The 20,692-nt window shown below is 39.8% G+C and overlaps 1 protein-coding gene across 1 annotated transcript in view; it reads left to right on the forward strand.

Moving 5' to 3' along the window:
• The first annotated feature begins 3,175 nt into the window (after positions 1 to 3,175).
• ADAM10 (ADAM metallopeptidase domain 10) overlaps positions 3,176 to 20,692 on the forward strand; it is a 134,679-nt gene continuing 117,162 nt past the window's right edge. Inside the window, exon 1 of the mRNA XM_032864849.1 lies at positions 3,176 to 3,496. Coding sequence (XP_032720740.1) covers positions 3,442 to 3,496 — 55 coding nt within the window. The 5' untranslated portion in view covers positions 3,176 to 3,441. The remainder of the gene's footprint in view (positions 3,497 to 20,692) is intronic.

Here is a 20,692-nt window from a genome sequence, read left to right on the forward strand (position 1 = left end):
TGGGCTCGATCCCAGGACCCTGAGATCATGACCCGAGCCAAAGGCAGAGGCTTAACCCACTGAGCCACCCAGGCACCCCATGTTTTCTTTTCTTTTTTTCTTTTTTTAAAGATTTTATTTATTTATTTATCACAAGTAGGCAGAGAGGCAGGCAGAGAGAGAGAGGGAAGCAGGCTCTCTGCCGAGCAAAGAGCCTGATGTGGGGCTTGATCCCAGGATCCAGAGATCATGACCTGAGCTGAAGGCAGAGGCTTAACCCACTAAGCCACCCAGGTGCCCCAATATTTTCTTATCCATTCATCCGTGCAGAGACACTTACCTTGTTTCCATGTTGTGGCTTTTGCGAATAATGCTGCAGTGAACATGGGAGTAAAGATATCTCTTCAAGATCCTGATTTCATTTCCTTTGGATGTATACCTGGAAGTGAGGTTGCTGGAACACATGGTAGTTCTATTTTTAATTTTTTGAGGAACTTCCAAACTATTTTCCACAGTGGCTGCACTAATTTACCTTCCTACCAACAGTGCATATTGGGTTCCCTTTTCTTCACATCCTTGCCAGCACTTATATCTACTGTCTTTTTGAAGATAACCATTCTAATACTGAAGATTGTGGTTTGGATTTGCATTTTCTTTTCTTTTCTTTTTTTTTTTAAAGATTCTTATTTATTTATTTGACAGAGAGAGAGATCACCAGTAGGCAGAGAGGCAGGCAGAGAGAGAGGAGGAAGCAGGCTCCCCACTGAGCAGAGAGTCCGATGAGGGGCTTGATCCCAGGACCCTGAGATCATGACCTGAGCCAAAGGCAGAGACTTTAACCCACTGAGCCACCCAGGTGCCCCGGATTTGCATTTTCTTGATGGTTAGTGTTTTACTATTGAACATTTGGGTATCTTCTTTGGAAAAGTGTCTATTTAGCTCCTCTGCCTATTTCAAAAACATTCTTTTATAATTTTTTTTAAAGATTTTATTTATTTATTTGACAGACAGAGGTCACAAGTAGGGAGAGAGGCAGGCAGAGAGAGAGGAGGAAGCAGGCTCCCCACTGAGCAGAGAGCCCGATGCGAGGCTCGATCCCAGGACCCTGGGATCATGACCTGAGCCGAAGGCAGCGGCTTTAACCCACTGAGCCACCCAGGCGCCCCTCAAATACATTCTTAAAATTTATTTATTTTTTATTTATTTATTTATTTTTTTAAAGATTTTGTTTATTTATTTGACAGACAGGGATCACAAGTAGGCAGAAAGGCAGGCAGAGAGAGAGGAGGAAGCAGGCTCCCCGCCGAGCAGGGAGCCCGATGCGGGGCTCGATCCCAGGACTCCGGGATCATGACCTGAGCTGAAGGCAGAGGCTTTAACCCACTGAGCCACCCAGGCGCCCCTTAAAATTTATTTTTTATTCAAGTATAATTGACGTACAGTGTTATATTGGTTTCAGGTATACAATATAATGATTCAATAATTCTATACATTTCTAGTGTAATTAGTGGGTCATATGGTAATTCTATTTTTAACTTTTTAAAAAAGATTTAAAAAGTTTTTAAGTAATCTCTACAGCCAACATGGGGCTTGAACTTACAACCCCTAAGATCAAGAGCCGCATGCTCTACTGACTGAACTAGCCAGGCACCTCGACTTCTAACCTTTTGAGGAAACTCCATACTGTTTTCCATAATGGCTGCTCCAATTTGCATTCCTACCAACAATGCAAAAGGGCTGCTTTTTCTCCACATCCTTACCAACACTTGTTATTTCTTAAGTTTTCTACTTGTATCATTCTGATATAAAGTGATTTTTCCTGGTGGTTTTTATTTGCATTTTCCTGATGATTAGTGATGATGAGCAACTTTTCATGTGTTTGTTGGCCATCTGTATGTCTTCTTTGGAAAAATGTCTACTCACGTCCTCTGCCTATTTTTATTTTTATTTTTTTTTAAAAATTATTTATTTATTTGACAGAGAGAGCAAGAGAGGGAACACAAACAGGGGGAGTGGGAGAGGGAGACAGAGGCTTCTCACTGAGCAGGGAGCCCAGGGCTCCACACCAGGACTCTGGGATCATTACCTGAGTGGAAGGCAGATGCTTAAGGACTGAGCCTCCCAGACCCTCCCCTCTGCGTATTTTTAAATTGGATAGTTTGTTTCTTTGCTGTTGAGTTGTATAAGCTCTCTATTCATTTTAGATACCAATTTCTTATCAGATATATGATTTACAAATATCCTCTCCTTGTGTAGGCTGCGTTTTCATTCTGCTTATTGTTTCTTTCTTCGTGCAGAAGCTTTCAGTTTGATGTAGTTCCACTTATTTGGCTTTTGTTGCTTGTGCTTTTGGTGTCATAATAAAAAAAATCACTGGCAAGACCAATGTCAAGGAGCTTTTTCCCAGTTTTCTTCTCGAAGTGTTACAATTTCAGGTCCTTTGTTTAAGTCTTTAATCCAGGAATATGAGTTTAAAGAACCAAAGTGAGTTACTGAGAAACCAAACATAAACCAAACACGAGCTTCAAAGAAGTTGGGGTGAAGATCAGAGAGTTCTCTTCAGAGCTGGGAAAAGGAGAGTGGTAAAGAAGACGTATTTTAGGCAGATTTAGGACCGTATGGTTTAAACTGCGGACATTTAGAACGGCCAAAGCGTGATCTGCGACAAATTTTTAAAGAATTCAGAAAAAAAACTGCCACAGGCTCTGTCTTTCCTTTCTGGAATTGACGGTCTTTTCATCTGTTTTGATCACTGGTGGCTGTTGCTTGTTGGGACTTTACTTTCGCTGTCTTGCACCACAAGAGGCAGAAAAGGAAGAAATAAAAAACCTCCCTTCCTTGTGAAGTTAAGAAGAAGAAAGAGGCCTCTTAACATCTTTCACTCTACAGTTTCGCCTTAGGGACGGTCGTTAACAGTCCAAGAACTAGCGAGCCCGGGAGGCTCTGCGGAGATGCGCTCCGGTCTGCGGGCGGAACCAGGGGAAACCCCGCCTCCTAAACCCAATCCCAGCTCTCCGCCGGCGGACAGGAAGCGGCGGCGGGTCTAGCAGCCCGGGAACGGGCTCCCGCGCGCATGCGCGCGCCCCTGGGGCGCCTGGGGGAGGGGGAGGGGCGGGAGGAAGGGGTGCGGCTGGGCCTGCCCGTTGGGCGCCGCGAATCACGTGGTGAGGAAGGAGGCGGAGGTCCGGGGTTTGGGGGAGGGAGGTAGAGAAGAGGGAAGGAGCGAGGGAAGGAACGCGGGGAAGGGAGGAAGGAAGAGAACGAGGGGGAGGGAGGTCCCTGTTTTGGAGGCGCTGGGAGCTTTGCCGGCCCCTGAAGTGGAGCGAGAGGGAGGTGCTTCGCCGTTTCTCCTGCCGGGGGAGGTCCCGGCTTCCCGTGGAGACTCCGGACCAAGCCCCTTCAGCTTCTCCCTCCGGATCGATGTGCTGCTGTTAACCCGTGAGGAGGCGGCGGCCGCGGAAGATGGTGTTGCTGAGAGTGTTAATTCTGCTCCTCTCCTGGGCGGCGGGGCTGGGAGGTGAGGCACGACCCCGAGCGCCGGGGACGCCTTGACCACGGCGGACCGCGCAGCGGCAGCGGCGGCCGGGTCGAGCGGAGCCCAGTCGCGCCGCGCGGCGGGCGCGTCAGTCAGCCCGGCCGGCCGGCGGCGCCACTCCGGCGCGCAGCGCTCCCCGCTCCCTATTGTCCCCCGCGCCCCGACCGCGTTCCCTTCCGTGGCGGGCCAAGGAGGCTCCGAGCCTCCGCCGAGGCCTTCCCCGCCCCCCACTGCCCCGGCGGCAGGGGAGGCGGGGGTCGCCTCCCAGAGAAGCAGTCTGGAGATCCGAGTTGCCGGGTGTGAGCCGTGGAGCTCAGGCCGGTGGCTCCATCCCTTCAGCCTGCTCGCCGGGTGCCGGGACGGGCTGCCGCCGTGGGGCTGGCGGTCTCTACCTCCCTCCTTCCGCCCCCAGCTTCTGCCCGGTGGCGGATTCCGGAGTCCGCTTCACCGCGGGGAAGCGCCGCGCAGGCTCGTGGGAAGTTGCAATGTGTGCGGCGGGGCTGGTGTATTGTTCTTTACCGGGCGCGGCGATCCAGACTGACCCGGTTCTGCAGAGGGGTCGCCAGTGGAGGGGTAACAGTGGTCCTCTGCTTTTCTGAGAAGAGTCGCTTCCGCTCTTTATAGAGCCCTGCCTCTGCCCGAGTGTATGGAGAGAGCTCTCAGGAGGGTGTGTTTATGTTCAGTGAAAACATTCTGTTGCCCAGGGGAATGGGTTTGGTGGGGAGAAAGAGGTAAGCCGTTTCGGGATGTTCTTTGATCCGCTGTTTGGTTTGGGTCTCTTAGAGGGACAAGTCCCTGGGTGACCCAACTTGAGTTTTCCTAAGCTCTCAGGTGGAGTAGACGTACGGCGTAGTTAGTGAGTTGTCAGGCGGTGGCAACTCCCCAACCCCTCAAATTGGAGTTAAATTTACTGTAAGCAGGTAATCACTTGATAACTCGGGTTTTGAAGACGATTTTTCTGATCCTAGGACCAGCTGCATAATTTTGCTGTTGTGTCAAGTGCTTTATTTTAGGTAAAGTTTTTTACTTGCCCCAAAGTATACTTAAAAACCTCAAATATGTTTAAGATAATTGAATTGAAAAAATTACCGGAATGCTTCCGATGAGTATAGTCTAATTTGATAATTTATATTTTACGTAGTGTATTGTTTCTGTTCTTCTTTGTCACTTTAACTTATTGCAGAGCCAAGCATGTTTTTTGTCCTGAGTTCTACTTAGTCCGAACTTGTAGGTACACTTTTGTTGTAGTTTGTGGTGTTCATTTGCTAGATGTACGTTTTAGATTAAGAGTTTCTAGTAGATGTTTAGTTTTAAGAAGTATTGTGTGCTAGAGACCCTTTATAAGGGCCTTTTTATAACATTTGTATTTATGTTCAGAATGTGACTTCCAGCAAATCATTACTTCTGCCTGTTACCACTATTTGTGATTATAGTCAGGTGTTAGACTCTTCATTTCTATTACGTGGCACAAAGTAAGACAAACACATGAAGTACTGTAAATTACTGAGGAGTGGTAGTATATAAAATGACCTTTGTTTTTAAATGTGAAACAATCAGAATATAAATTGGTGTAGCCTGATGGTTGAAGAAGCAAATTAACAGCATAATTTTTGTGGGTTAAGACCCTTGGCACACAAAAATCTAAATTCAGAACTCTGGAGTCATTTATAAAGTATCATTTTGCATTAAACATTAAAGCATTAGTTCTTAAACATTTAAGCAGAACTTTAAAAAAAAAGACACTAAAACTTTCATTTTAAAATTAGCATCAAGATTGTAGCCTTTGGGTACATGGAGATATTTGTAATTTTATTGTAATATATACTATTTTTAAATATGAATCTGAGCTATTTGCAACATATACATTAGAAATTGGTTGGAATTTCTAAATATTTGTGTTTCAAATTTCAAAATATTTGTGTTTTTGAGTATTTTGGGAGGTGTCTTTTCTCTTTAAAAATTAATTCATATGCTTGAGAGGACAAACGATATTTTAGCTCTAGTCGTAAATTCAATACAATAGTACTTTGGTTTGATGAAATCACACATAAAATGAAGTTTAGAGTATGGCATGTTTTTTATGTTTAAAAATTTGGCGTAAATCCTTTGTTTTGTACCATGCATTCTTTAGAAATAAGTTTTCTGGAAGTTTGGCCAAAAGTATTAAAAGTATCAAAGCTTAAGGTTAAACGATTTCTCTCACTTCTACCAGCAAATAAGGGTCTATGAATTTAATAAGAGAGACAGATTTGTCTCTATCTTTAAGGAGTTCTGCCTCTTCATCTTTTTAGTTTGAGATTGATAATCCAGTCAGCTGTATCATTTTAAGGCCCATTCAGGCCATCCCCTACGTTAACTCTATCTTTTCTGTATACAAAGAGCCTCTCTGAGTAGCAGGTGTTGAGGGAAACGGCCATAGAAGGCACCTCTGTTTTCTGATTTTTTTTTTAATAACTTATTTATGATCTTCAAGGGTGTTTATTTATTTTCTGATTTCTTAAATTTTCCAAAGGACTTGCAGGGTTAAGGAGGGGGGAGTAAGGGACATTTCTATGATGTCTATTGTGTTTCTGATACTGTTGTTAGGAGTTTCACTTTTCAGCATTTCTAAGAGAGTGGTGGTTTTTTACAGTTGAAGAAATAGGCTTGAAGAAATGATTTCTTTAGCATTACCCACCTGCTAAGTGGTGAATTAGACATTCAAACCCAGGCCAGCTTGACCTCAAGGCCTGAACTTTTTACCCGTTGCCCCCTCATAACGTTTTGAAAGCAGATTTCACACATTAGCTTGAAGGTGGCCTCTGGACTGAACTCACCTTAGAGATGTGTTTTGTTTGATTCACAGCATCTTTAGGTTTCAACTAGTTAACAACATTGAAAAATTGGGAAATTCCTCAATGAAATTCATAGATTTTTAGATTTTTCTTTCTTTCCTTTTTTTTTTTTTTTTGAAAGGGTTGGAAACCCAGGTTCTTGGGCTGCATTCCCATTGTCTATAGCAGAGTGGTAGAGCAACAGCTGTCCTCTTTAGACTGGGCACGTGCTTACCAGTCAGTGCAGTTACTATCATTCCTACTGGCAATACATTTGGCCCACTTCACTCATTTTTGTCACCTGTGTGGATCCTGTATGTTATTTGCGTTTCTGCCTCGGCTTCATCCTGCATAGATGGATCAATTCTTTTAAAAATATTTTTTTGTCTGTGACCTCTTACCCAACTTTTAATATGTTTTTTAATTTTTTATTTTTATAGTAGTTTTTTAAAAAAGATTTTATTTATTTATTTGACAGAGACAGTGAGAGAGGGAACATAAGTAGGGGGAGTGGGATAGGGAAAAGCAGGCTTCCTGCTGAGCAGGAAACCTGATGTGTGGCTCCATCCCAGGACCTCGGACCCCGGACCCCGGGTACCATGATTTGAGCAGAAGGCAGATGCTTAACAGCTGAGCCCCTCAGGAGTCCCTATTTATACAGTAGTTTTAAAACTTTTTTAAAAGCTGTGGCATACTCTATTCTTTTTATTTAGTATAAGATTAATAAATATTTAAAAAATCCTCTTTTCATAATAACAGTTTGAAGGTCTTAAAGAGTGATGGTTCTAATTTTTCCAAATCACTTTATCTCAATGAGCAAATAAACCATTTCTTTTTCTACTTGGATGAAACTCACAGAAAAAAAAAACAGTTGAGGGTCATGCAAGTAAAAACTTAGGCTCTTTTTCTTTTAAGATCAGGTCATGAGCATAAACTCTGCCTTTGAAATTCATAAAATGAAATGAAATAATGCATTCAACAATAAGCTACATTTTCCAACATTGTTGGGAAATGAATGATAGGTTCAGATAGGAGAAGATTCCCAGATAAGTCTCTGGGACCAGACTTGTAAAATTTTGGCAATTTTTGATGAAGTTTTTCTAAGATATACTTACACATTTACTGTGTTCTTGAAATGGGCTGACTTCAATCTTTTCTTAAATGATTGGAGTTTAGTGTAAAGAACAGCTGTTATTGTTCCGGACTCTATTGTAGTTTCTGGCTTTCCCCCCTGCCCCGAAACAATTGAAATGGGTATTCTAAATTTATTCTAGTGATTGTGCTTTTTATTCTTTCTAGTTTCAATAGTATTTCCAACTTTTTGGTTAAAATTCCTGGCTTTCTTGCAAACTTTGAGAGTATCACCTTCTAATTAGTTGTCTCTAATACATTTTCTTTGGAGAAACTGATCATACTTGATGCACTTGCATGCAAAGTGGAATAAAGAAGTTCTGCATCTTTTGTGGAATAAAGTACATGAACTTTTAGATTCATATATATTTTAAAATTTATTTTTTAAAGTGACGTGTTCACTTTTTAAAAAATTTTATTCGTTTATTTGAGAGCGAGCATGCACAAGTGGGGAGAGGAGCAGTGGTGTTGGGGTGGAAGGGGCAGAGGGAAACCTGGCTACCTGCTGAGCAGGGAGCCGGAAATGGGGATTGATCCCAGGACCCCAAGATCATGACCCAAGCTGAAGGCAGATGCTTAACTGACTGAGCCACCCTGGGACCCCTAAAAGTTTATTTTTATTATGTATGTTTTGGCTTGTGTAGTGTAGTGTTGAGGTTCCCTGTTCTGAACAATTAGGATAATGTTGTACTAATGTATTTTGGTATTTAAAATGAGGCAAAGTGGAATGGAGAGAAAAAACCTGATAACCAGGAAGACAAGCCAAATAAAACACAAACTCATTTGGTTGTAGGTAGATCATTTTCTAGATCTGAATCATGAGTACTTTGGTTCCAAACTAGTATACTAGATTATTGATATTAAATATACCTGAAAATATGCAATTGTAGTATCCTCTGCAGGAATGCCAATTGTAAGTTACGAAAAATATTCTCAGTATTTAAAAGGAGCAGTTAGGTAAGAGGTAGATGACAGAGGCTCCGGATACTATGATACTGTGTTTTATGGCTAGTTTATAGTAAGGTAACTGTTGTGTGTTACAGATTTGGTGAGTTTGTGATTGCATAAAGTTAAATTGTCTTTGAATTGTATGACATTCTAATGGTTAGAAAACTTTTGCCAATGTTGGAGGTGTATTTTGGGGATGGTCTAATTTAAAATATATACGTGGAGTAACAAAAATGGAATTTGCGTGTGTGGAGTTGTGGGGCAGGGCAAGTAGTCACTGGATATAGCTGCTAACACAAGTTTCCAGGAGAGGACTGTGTGGTCACTAACTGGGGGAGACAAACTGTAGATGCAAAAGGCCGTGGAAGGACGAATGCAGTGGTTTCAAATCTGAGCCCCAAGTCACAGGGCAGATGCTCCAAATTCTAGGAATTGATTTACATTTGGTCTGTTTGCACGTGGGCAACTCTATGTGACATGCTTGGGTAAGGAGCCTCAGGTTTTGTGTGTTTTTTGTTGTTGTTGTTATTGTTTGTTTTGTTTTTTGTTTTGGAGGAATTGGTTTATTTAATGATTATTAGTGATTCTTCCAAGCAACTCTAAAATGCCTACTTTTGTGAGTAAAAATCCAGTAGTGGTAATTCTAACTAGTTTAGCTGTTAATCTTTATACTGGGAAAAGAAAACAATGCTACTAAGAATAAATGGGAAAACTCTAATAACCCTGCCAGTTCAATTCCTATGAGGGCAGTAATACTGATATCCAGCAGTGTGAAGGCTTTGCCTTGGTACTATGGAGAGAGTCCTGTCCAACTAGGTTGCAAGAAACAGCAATACTGAGAATTGTTCTTAGAGAATGTAGATTCCCTTGGATACTAGGTGAATTCATTCTAAAGCTATTATAATTCCAAGTAAACAGTGTGAGAACGTGTACAGCGGGAACATTGCTGTTTAGTCACCGGTTTATTGTATGTCTGTGTTTAGTAGGAGTTATGAAGCTATAGTCTTGAGTGAGAAGTAAAAAACAGAGTTTGTCAGCATTGACAGAAATGCCAAGATGTAAAAATACAGTTCCAATTATGTGTTATAGTTGCAGTTGAAATGAGGATTTATTTCCCCAGTTGGGGAAAGGTTTTTGAGAAAAGTGGATGGCATAATAGTCTAGTAAGGTGCTTGTAGGTTTTCTTTCCTGGAATGGAGACTCCATGGCAGGAAATAAGAAGTGGTAACTGGGCCATGATAGCCAGGACTCCAAATATTCATATTCTAGACCATTATAACTGCAAGGTAGAGTGTTATGGAATGTTGGTTGGAGTCCATGTAGAAGAGTTGGAATATGATACAAGTAAGGAATAAATTAGTTCCTTGATGAATTGTGTGTTTGAGTTCTGTATTAGAATAGCAATTGTAGAAATAAATAAGGATAGAAAAGAAATCTCATGGAAGAAAAACTGATAAAACTTGGCAGAAGTTTAACATGAAGCTAATAAATTTACTGAAGGCTCACTCTGTGTGGAATTTAGATCTCAGAGGTTGTTGCATTGGAGAGAATGTGTTTTCATCAAACTTAGAGGACTTCAGTCTTTGAAGTTGAAAATAAGGCATCTTAAAGTTTTGAATCTATGTAGGTTCTAGTTAGGGATGTGTGTCATAGTCTGGGATTTTTTTTTTTTAATATTTTATTTATTTATTTGACAGAGAGAGAGAGATTACAAGTAGGCAGAGAAGTAGGCAGAGAGTGAGGGGAAGCGGGGTCCCTGCCAAGCAGAGAGCCCGATGAGGGGCTGGATCCCAGGACCCTGAGATCATGACCCGAGCCGAAGGCAGAGGCTTAACCCACTGAGCCACCCAGACGCCCCCCATAGTCTGGGATTTTATCCGACTTGCAATCTAATATTTTTTTGTTAGGGATTAGTTAAAACTTAGCATAGTCTTTCAGAAATATTTGGCTCGACATTTGGGAAGAAGTGCTCCAGAATTGTGAGGCAGAAGTTTGGTGAATTTGGAGTGGAGGGGAGAGGTTAGTGTTTTGGTTTTTTTTTTTTGGTTAAAGTAGGTTCCACATCCAGTGTGGAGCCCAGCACATGGGGCTTGAACTCATGACCGGGAGATCAATACGTGAGCTGAGATCAAGAGTCAGATGCTTAACTGACTGAGCCACCCAGGCGCCTGGGAGAGGTTAGAATTAAAGATGCATTAACAAGTATATTTTTGCAGGTGTGTATTTGTTATTAAGTTGGAATTAGGCTCTTTGGCAAATGCACATATGTGATTTTCAGAGCAGATTTTTTTTTTGAAATTTTTATTTATTTGACAGAGAAATCCCAAGTAGGCCTAAGTAGGCAGAGAGAGAGGGGAAGCTGGCTCCCTGCCAAGCAGAGAGCCCGATGTGGGGCTCGATCCCAGGACCCCAAGATTATGACCTGAGCTGAAGGCAGAGGCTTAACCCACTGAGCCACCCAGGTGCCCCCAGAGCAGAATTTTCTATCCATCTTTGCTTGCATGGATGATGGCAAGGGATACAATACACATATTTGAACTTTGTATTTAGTTTTCGTAAGAATACAGTTGGAGTCCTATACTTATGAATTGAATGGGATATTACTTTGCTACCTCTTTTCCTAAGAGTTAATTGGGATAAGTTTGTAAAAATGCTGGAGGCTGTAAAATGTTATACAGATATTATAAAAATTATGTTGTTTCCAGGCCTACTTTCATTTGGAATCTATTAGTTTCAAAATATAGATGGATAAAATGTATTTCTAGAAATTGAAATGCTAGAAAGTTGATAGCAAGCATTAGAAAATAGAGCTTAAGAAAATCCATAATTCCTTTCCACAATTTATCATTTTAAATATTAATTAATTAAAATCAATCACTATTAATATTAATATTAAATATTAATATTTTAAAAATACTTATTAACAATTTGCATAGTATTTATGCGGTTTTTTATCCTTCAAAAAATTAATGTGTAGTTAAACTGTATATGCAGAGCAGACACTGAAATATTTATAGTTTAGAGACAGTTTTGGTTCTCATACCTGGAGAGATGCTCCTGGCATCTAGTGGGTAGAGGCCAGAGATGCTGCTAAATATCTTACAGTGCCCAGAACAGCCCCCACAACAAAGATTTGTCTGGCCAAAGTGTTAGTAGTGCTGAGAGTGAGAAACCCTGCTCCAGAGGAAATTTGAGTCTTTTTTTTTTTTTAAAGATTTTATTTATTTATTTGACAGAGAGAGATCACAAGCAGGCAGAGAGGCAGGCAGAGAGAGAGGAGGAAGCAGGCTCCCTGCTGACCAGAGAGCCCGATGAGGGGCTCGATCCCAGGACCCTGAGATCATGACCTGAGCCGAAGGCAATGGCTTAACCCACTGAGCCACCCAGGTGCCCAAATTTGAGTCTTTTTTACCTTTCTTTCCTTATTTTTTAAAATTTCTGATAGCTGCTGTCTTAACTGATTACTCAAGTTTCATAAGCTTCCATATTTCTATCCTGTTGAAACCTTTTTCTCCTACTGTTCTTTGTGCTGCAGCTCTGAAAAATTTGCTCTATCCTTTACCTTCTAGCAGTTCCCATTCTTCATCTTCCAGTTTGTGGCTGGGAAGTAAATCTGATTCTGTTAATTTATAATAGCAGTTGAATGACTGAGAACTCAGTGAGGATTATTTCAAAACCAAAACAAACCAATTGCTTGTTAGAAGAGCCATAGATTAGTAGGGTTTTAGTTTCTGTGGGGTAGTTTTGAGGGACTCAGCCAGCAGCTTCTACAATTCTATCTTCAGAATTAGTTCTTCTCAGTTTCAACTTTTCACAAAATATTTTCTTCAAAATGTTAATGCATAAGTTCTCAAAAGCTTTCATATCTTTTTTATAACTCTATTCTCCCTTCCTCTTATTATCATCATTAACACCTTTGGCAGAATTGTTTTATTTGCACATCTAAATTTCCTGGAAGGAGGTAGAGGTAGATGCTTTGGGGCTTCCTATGGGAGAAGGGTGAAGTAATGAGAATGGGTTTAGGATGAAATGTGGGTGTGTGGTAGATATACACCAGCAGGGGAGTTGTGGCTGAACCCATTGTGTGTGTTTGTGTGTGTGTGTGTTTTATTTAGGTAGGTTGAAAGTCACTGTCCCTTACATGGGTTATTGTCTATACGTGTGGCTGCACTTATTGAAATGGTATAAAGGCATTTCAAATGAGCCTAGAAATCTAAATATGTCCATGTTTCATTTTTGAATTTGTAAGTTGTAGTTCATACATTAGTGGTAGAAATTTAACACATTCAGTATGGTTTTTTTTTAAAGATTTTATTTATTTATTTGACAGACAGAGATCACAAGTAGGCAGAGAGGCAGGCAGAGAGAGAGGAAGGGAAGCAGGCTCCCTGTTGAGCAGAGAGCCCGATGCGGGACTCGATCCCAGGACCCTGAGATCATGACCTGAGCCGAAGGCAGCGGCTTAACCCACTGAGCCACCCAGGCGCCCCATTCAGTATGTTTTAATCATTGATGTCTCGTGCCCTTTGTGATTTAGTTTATAATTTAAAAAAGAGCTGCTTTTTAAATTATTTTAACTGTTATTTTAACTTCTGAGCCAGCTAGCTTCATTTTTAGAAACCAGCTCATCTCAAAAAGTGGGTGTTTTGAAATATGCTTTTAATTGTAGGACATACCCTATTGTCTTGAACTTCCATTGAAACTGCTGGGTGTAGGTATTTGCTTGTAGAACATTATCTGACTCATTTCTAGTGAAGAAGTTGATACTGTGGCTTAAGTTTGAAGTCAACTTCAAACTTGTAGAAGTAACTTTTCCTTTTCTTTTTAAGATTTTATTTATTTACTTGACAGAGAGCACAAGCAGGGAGAGCTGCGGGTAGAGGGAGAGGGATGAGCAGGGGGCCCAGTGCACGGCTGAATCCCAGGACCCTGGGATCATGACCTGAGCCGAAGGCAGACACTTAACTGAATGAGCCAACTAGGCCCCCCAGAAGTAACTTTTCTAAGAATACAGTAAAGGTACTTACATAATATTGCTGAAGTATAGGATATGATAGTTCCTGGAAGTCTGCCTTTGTCATACAAGAGAACAGTTTTGTTAGTGGTATTTACTGCTTCAAGATCAGAGTGAGTATATATCAAATATAAGAAGCATTGGTCAACACAGTGTGATGTCTAAGATAAAGTTGATGACTCAAGTTTCTCAGGAAGGAAATACACTTTTATGTTGGGGAAAAATGCTCTTGGTACTTAATTTTAGAATTATACAAGTGAAAAGTCTGTTGAAAACAACTTGATTACAAGTAATTTTTCTGAGGAATGGAAATGTGCCAGCCTTAGCTTCTTACACATCCTCTCATTTATTGTAATTGAGTTTTTCTGTAAATAGGAAGATCTGTAAAGTCAAAACATGTTTGCTGATTTTTCTGCCCCATTCTTAAAATTGTAGAATAAAGTTTCTTTGATATGGAAAAGAAAGTGTGTTATGTACTTTTGCTATCCCACACAAAGATGATGATACTGACCTACCATTAGCAAGATATATTCTGATTATTTTTTCATCTTGATGTTAATGAAATTTTTATACTTTGTTTTTTGTCCTAATCTTATATTTAATTTAGATTGGAACAGAAGATTGTAGGCTTTGGATTCAGAAGCTGGGAAGGAAGCTTTTGTTTGCAGAATCCATAGAAAGTAAGATGCTACCTACCCATGAAAAATGGAAAATATTCGTAATGTATAGCATTCATGGAATTCTTATTATATGCCAGGCACTGTTGTTTGGGTATTTTGTGTATTATCCCAATCTTTACAACATCTCTGTAAGATAGGTTCTGTTATTTTCATTTCACAAATGTGGGAGTAGGATCAGGGAGAATAACTTCTTCAGTGTCAGAGAAGTCATATAGCTATTTGAGAAAACCAGGATTTGAATCTCATCAGTCTGGCTGCAGAATTCATGCTCTTAAACACTGTAGTGCCTCCGAGAAACATACTTCATGCTTTGAAAGGCATTGTATAGTGAGGTTGTTAGATTCTGCCTTTGTACGAAGATTAAATGATTTTGCCATCAGTTTAGACTCTTTATACTTAAAATATTTGAGCCATTTGGCTTTTGGTCCATCGAGTGTTTTTTTTTTTTTTTTTTATATTAGAAAATGTTTACAATTAAAGAGAGGAAATAACCTTATACGACATTTTATTCATAATACTATATCAATTTTGTCATAAATTTGTGTATGTTCATTTTTTAAAAGCTTGAGGATACACAATAAATCTCTGGATGGTGAGGTATAAGTTATGTGTTTATGCAGTAATCAGGAAGCAAGTATTTTTTAATTTTTTTATTAAAAAAATTTTTTTTTTTTTTTTAGTTTATTTGACAAGAGATCACAAGTAGGCAGAGAGAGGAGGAAGCAGACTCCCTGCTGAGCAGGGAGCCTGATGCGGGGCTCCATCCCAGGACCCTGGGATCATGACCTGAGCCTAAAACAGAGGCTTTAACCCACTGAGCCACCCAGGTGCCCCTTTTTATTTTTATTTTTTAAAGATTTTATTTTATTTGACAGAGAGAGATCACAAGCAGGCAGAGAGGCAGGCAGAGAGAGGAAGGGAAGCAGGCTCCCCGCCGAGCAGAGAACCTGATGCGGGGCTCGATCCTAGGACCCTGGGATCATGACCTGAGCCAAAGGCAGAGGATTTAACCCATTGAGCCATCCAGGTGCCCCAAGGAAGCAAGTATTTTTTTAAAGTAGATTATCTATAGTAAAAACCAGTGTCCAAAATCACCAGACTTTGAAAAAATTTACAGGGAATAAAAATACTATTCTCAAACTGTAAAAAGGGAGATACTTTCTAAGTTCTCCAGTGGCAAGTAGACCAATTTATGTTTTTTTTCTGCTTTTTAGAACTTGCTGGTCATTTTTCTACTACTCTTGCAAGTTGGTGATTTTATGGTATTCCTTTACTTCTCCAGTTTTTTTTTTTTTTAAATAAGTTTTGAAAATTAGTTTTGTTTTTTCCATTTAATAGATCCAATCCAGTTATCCTTTACCAATTGTATACATAGACATTTACTCAATATATATTTTTTCCTAACTTTGTATCTTAAAAGCTTCTATACTTTCTGAGAGGTTGGAAGCATATATAGTCCAATTAATATTTGTATACCTTTGATCTAAATTTATTAATGGTTATCTATTGCCATGATTGCTTTTTCGCTCATTTAAAAAATATGTGAAAAAATATGTATTTATTTATATATATCTTTTCCTCTGAACCAGTTGAAAGTAAAGACTTCATTATGCATCTCATGAGATTAATGACATTGTCTTACACAACTAATAAGGTAACTTCTCTTTTTAAGTGTGGGATGTTCAAATTTCCCATGAAGCTTCTAAGTACTAGGCACCATGTGAATTTATTACATGGTATCTGAGGGCCAGATTTCTGTCAACTACAACTAAGGACCAGAAAGTAAAATGTTGTTGGGATGCTTTTATGTATGGGTAAAATAAAGTAATAGTAGAGAAAGGAGGAGATATTGACAGAATATTGCAGGATGGAACTGTTTTATGTAGGAACAATGGCACAATAACATAATAGCCTATAGGTTATCCCATTGTTATGAGGACGTCTTAGGATAAAGATATTAATAACAATGAGCCTGGCTCAAGAAGATGTTGAAGTAGAGGAAAAAATTAATAATTGTTCAAATGGAAAGCTATTTGGAGATAGGGAAACCACAGTTCTCTAGAAATTTTCCCCAGTGGAAACTGTCATTTTCCACTGATGTGAGATTACTAACATCTTACTTGTACTTTAGGTTAAATGTATTTTATTTTCATCATTGTGAGATAACAGATCTGTCTCTCCATTGCTAAGGACTTCACATGAGAAATTGTTAGTATTCTTTTTTTTTTTTTTTTAAAGATTTTATTTATTTGACAGAGAGAGAGAGATCACAAGTAGGCAGAGAGGCAGGTAGAGAGAGAGGGGGAGGAAGCAGGCTCCCTGCGGAGCAGAGAGCCCGATGTGGGGCTCGATCCCAGGACCCTGAGATCATGACCTGAGCCGAAGGCAGAGGCTTTAACCCACTGAGCCACCCAGGCGCCCCTGTTAGTATTCTATTCTTATTAGAAGGAATAAAAAGGTGTAACAGATTGCTGTCCTTTGAGTCCTTCTTGTTAACCTTCCTGTCTTTCATTTTGTCCTTCATGGGTATTATATCAGAGTGATTAAAAAAAAAAAACAACAACAAACTCCAGGTCTGTATTCAGAGGCAACAACAGAATATTAGTTCTTTTTCATTACTGTTTTGTTTTTTACTCACAGATTTGTTGGCTGTGTCTCCTTTTGTACAAATCTATTTCCTGTAAATAGAAGATTTAACTTAGAGGAAGAAAATAGTCTATTATGGGCCACAAATCACATGTAAATTTAAATGGCAACAGACCTTTGGAAGAAGTAGTTTCTGTTCCTGGATTTACTTACTAGTTGCTTTAAACAATCCCTAATATAGTTATGACCCTCCATATTTATTTGTATCTCTGGACCAGACCTCTCCCTTGATTTCTAGTCTCTTGTATCCCAGCTATATTTTGGGTTAAATGTTTAGTGGGCATCTCAGACTTAACATGTCCAAAAACAAACCTCTGATTCTCCTCACCCCCTGCCTTTTGTAGTCTTTTCCCATCTCACGAATGGGAGCTCTGGTCTTTAGTTGCTCAGGCCAAAAACTTTGAGTTATCTTTTATTCTTCTTTCTCTTACCCTCTGCATACAGTCCATCAGCAAATCCTTTCAGCTCCTTCTGCAAAGTATGTGTAGACTTTGAATACTTCTCAACTAGTTCCACCTCCATTGCCCTGATTGACATGAGCCAACATCCGTCTCACTTTAATTACTGTAAGCCCTGCTAACTGTTCTCTTGTTCTCCCAGTCCTTTTTCAACATAGCAGTTAATGTGATCCTATTCAAAAGGTACTCATTTTGTCAAAACCATCCACTGGCAAATTGTATACTTTAAAATTTTCAAATAGTGAGTTTTATGTTATGTGAATTGCACCTCAAAAAAAGCAATAGCAAAATAAATAAATTAAAAAAAAAGCCATTCAGTGGCTTACTATTTTATGTAAAAGCCAGAATCCTAAGTGGCTTGTGTTCATTGTATGCTTCTGTCCCCTACAGTACCTCTGCAGTTCTCCCCCTTGTTTGTTTCTGCTCCAGCTACACAGAGCTCTGTAAAAAATGCCAACCTTGTTCCTGTCTCAGGGACTTTGTCCTTGCTGGTCCTTTTACATGCAACACTTCCCTTCTAGATTGCTGTATTATCTATCCTCTTAGTTTTTCATTTTTAAATTAAAACTTTTTAAAAATAGTGGTGAAATACACATAACATAAAATTTACCATCATGACCATTTTATGCAGTTCAGTAGTGGTAAGTATAGTAGTCCCGCCTTAACCATGGTTTCACTTTCCGTAGTTTCAGTTACCTAAGATAGCCCCAGTTTTGAAGTAGAAGATCCTCTTGACTTCGTGTCAGAAGGTCAGTATTAGCCTAACTCTGTGCCACAATGCCTGTGTCGTTCACCTCACTTTATCTCATCACTTAGGCATTTTACCCTTTCCTAACATCACAAGAAGGAAGTGTGATTACCATACAGTAAGATATTTTGAGATAGAGACCGCATTCACTTGACTTTAATTACAGTGTTCTAATTGTTCTGTTTTACTATTAGTTATTGTTGTTAATCTCTCATGGTGCCTAATTTATCAGTTAAACTTTATTACAGGTGTGTATGTATAGGAAAGACCGTTATGTCTAGGGTTGGTGCTGTTGTTGTTTCAGTCATTTGCTGGCGGTCTTGGAATGTATCCCTTGCAGATAGAAGGGAAGGACTACTGTACACTTACATTGTTGCATTTGGCTCTCTTTTAAGTCTTTGCTCAGATGTTAGTGAGGTCTCCAATTATGATTATTTCGCATAAGAAGACCAACCCTTTCCTTGGCATTTTGTTTGCTTACTCGGTGAATACACTCATATAGCCGTCTAAAGTTATTTACTTATTTTATTGTCCATCTTCTCGAGAATAAAGCTTCATGAGGTCAATAAATGTTTTGCCCATTGCTGTATTCCCAGCACCCGAAACAATGGCTAGGATATTAATAAGTGCCCATTATATTATGTGTTAAGTGAATAGATGAATGAATATTGAAGTAAATTTTATTTTTTGTGAATTATGTGGGAATCGTAAGTTTCTCAGTATGTCTGGAAAAAAGCCTTGAAAGCTTCTAATTAGCCTTTTTATTTAAATTAACTTTTTTTAAAAAATTTATTTATTTATTTGACAGGGCGACAAGAAGAGAGGGAACACAAGCAGTGAAAGTGGGAGAGGGAGAAGCAGGCTTCCCACTGAATAGGGAAGCCAATGTGGGGCTCTGTCCCAGGACCCTGGGATCATGACCTGAACTGAAGACAGAGGCTTAATGATGGTGCCACCTACGCGCCCCTTAAATTGCCTTTAAAGTGGAATGAAACTATCATTTTTGTTAGTGTATTGGTTTTGCTCACTGAGTATTTTTATATGTTCTGTTAATTAAAAAGCAGAACATATAATTATACCTGATATAATTAGGTAGGTTGAATGAATTAGACTTTTCTCTGTAAAAACCAAGTTGCTTTTTCTCAAGTAGTATGTGTTCCTATTTTTAAAAATATTATTTTGTAAAAGTTTTTTTAATTATTACTTGTTTTTTATTACTTAAAGTAATCACTACACCCAGTGTGGGACTCAAACCCACAACTCTGAGATCAAGAGCCACATGTTCCACTGACTGAAGCAGTCAGGGCCCCCTCCAAAATGTTATTTTTTGAAAATTTACTTATTTAAATATTAATCTCTACACCCAGTGTGGGGCTTGGACTCATGAGCCCAAGATCAAGAGTTGCATGCTCTTTCAACTGAGCCAGCCAGGACCGCCTAAAAAAATGTTATTTTTAAAGCATGGAACAGCTGTCATTCATTGTAAAGTTAGACTCCAAGGGGAAATGTAGAGTGTCTTTATACTTATCTGATTATACTCAATAAAACTTACATACTTTATTGTCAGCTTGTTAACTTTATGTTAAGATGAAACTTTTCAAAAAATACTTATCTGTTTTATTTGAGAGAGAGAGCATATGCACCCGAGTAGGTGAAGGGGCAGAGGAAGAAAATCTTCAAGCATACTCCCTGCTGAGTGTGGAGTCCCACACAGGGGCCTGATCCCGTGACTCATAGGATCATGACCTGACCCAAAACAAGGTGAACCACCAAGGCGTTCCGGGAACTATGCTTTTAGATAGGGTGACCAAAGACAGCTTCTGAAGAAATTGAGTAGATACCTGAATGAAGTGTGGTGTCCAGCCCTGCTTCTCCCTGCTTGGGAGAAGCTTGGGAGAAGATATTCTAGGCAGAGGGACAATGAGACTAATGTCGCCCATAGAATGAGGGGAGAGTGGTGAGACAGTTATGGGAGTAGAGTAGGGGAATGCAGCCCTTTATAAGCTCATGTTCAGCCCTTTAAATCATGGTTAGGACTCGGAGCAGTTGGGAAACATTTGGACATTTTTGAGCAGAGGACAGACATGACATGACTTGAACCGCATCACTCTTTGTTGAAAATAGAGTGTACAGTGGGGGCAAGTGTGGAAGCGAGGAAGCCAGTTATTTGTCATGGTTTCTGATTGTCTAGAACCTTTTGAACCTTGCTGTGTTTGGCACAAATTTTTAGTCTTATGAATTCCATCTCCCTAATTCAGATTCCCACCCTTTTTCATCTGCAGACAGGACACAGGCATGTAAACTAGTTTTCTGAACGAGGCTGCTCTGATCAGATCCTTCACTGGAGACCTGGATTCTGAACTGAGCAGATACGTTTGCTTGCTGAAGTTTTGCTGATAGTGTGCATTATTCAGACAGTTTTTTTTTTTTTAATTCTATTTTTTAAAGTAATTTCTACACCCATTGTGGAGCTTAAACTTCAAAGCCCAGGATTAGGAGTTACATGCTATACTGACTGAGCCAGCCAGGCTCCCTGACAGTTTTAACAGATTTTCACCTTATGGTTGTGTCTCTGGTAGAAAAGTGGCATTGGAGAGGCAGGCAGGGCAGTGTTGGTGTTTTTCAGGTGATATTTTTGGGTTAACTATGGGTTATATTGCTGGCTTCTAGGGATACCTGGATAGTCTTGAAGAAGATAAAAGTGGGGAGGATTCCCACATTATTTTCAAGTGATAGAATA

Source organism: Lontra canadensis, unplaced genomic scaffold, assembly GCF_010015895.1.
Source record: "Lontra canadensis isolate GAN:19392208 unplaced genomic scaffold, GSC_riverotter_1.0 scaffold28, whole genome shotgun sequence".
NCBI classification, from domain to species: domain Eukaryota; kingdom Metazoa; phylum Chordata; class Mammalia; order Carnivora; family Mustelidae; genus Lontra; species Lontra canadensis.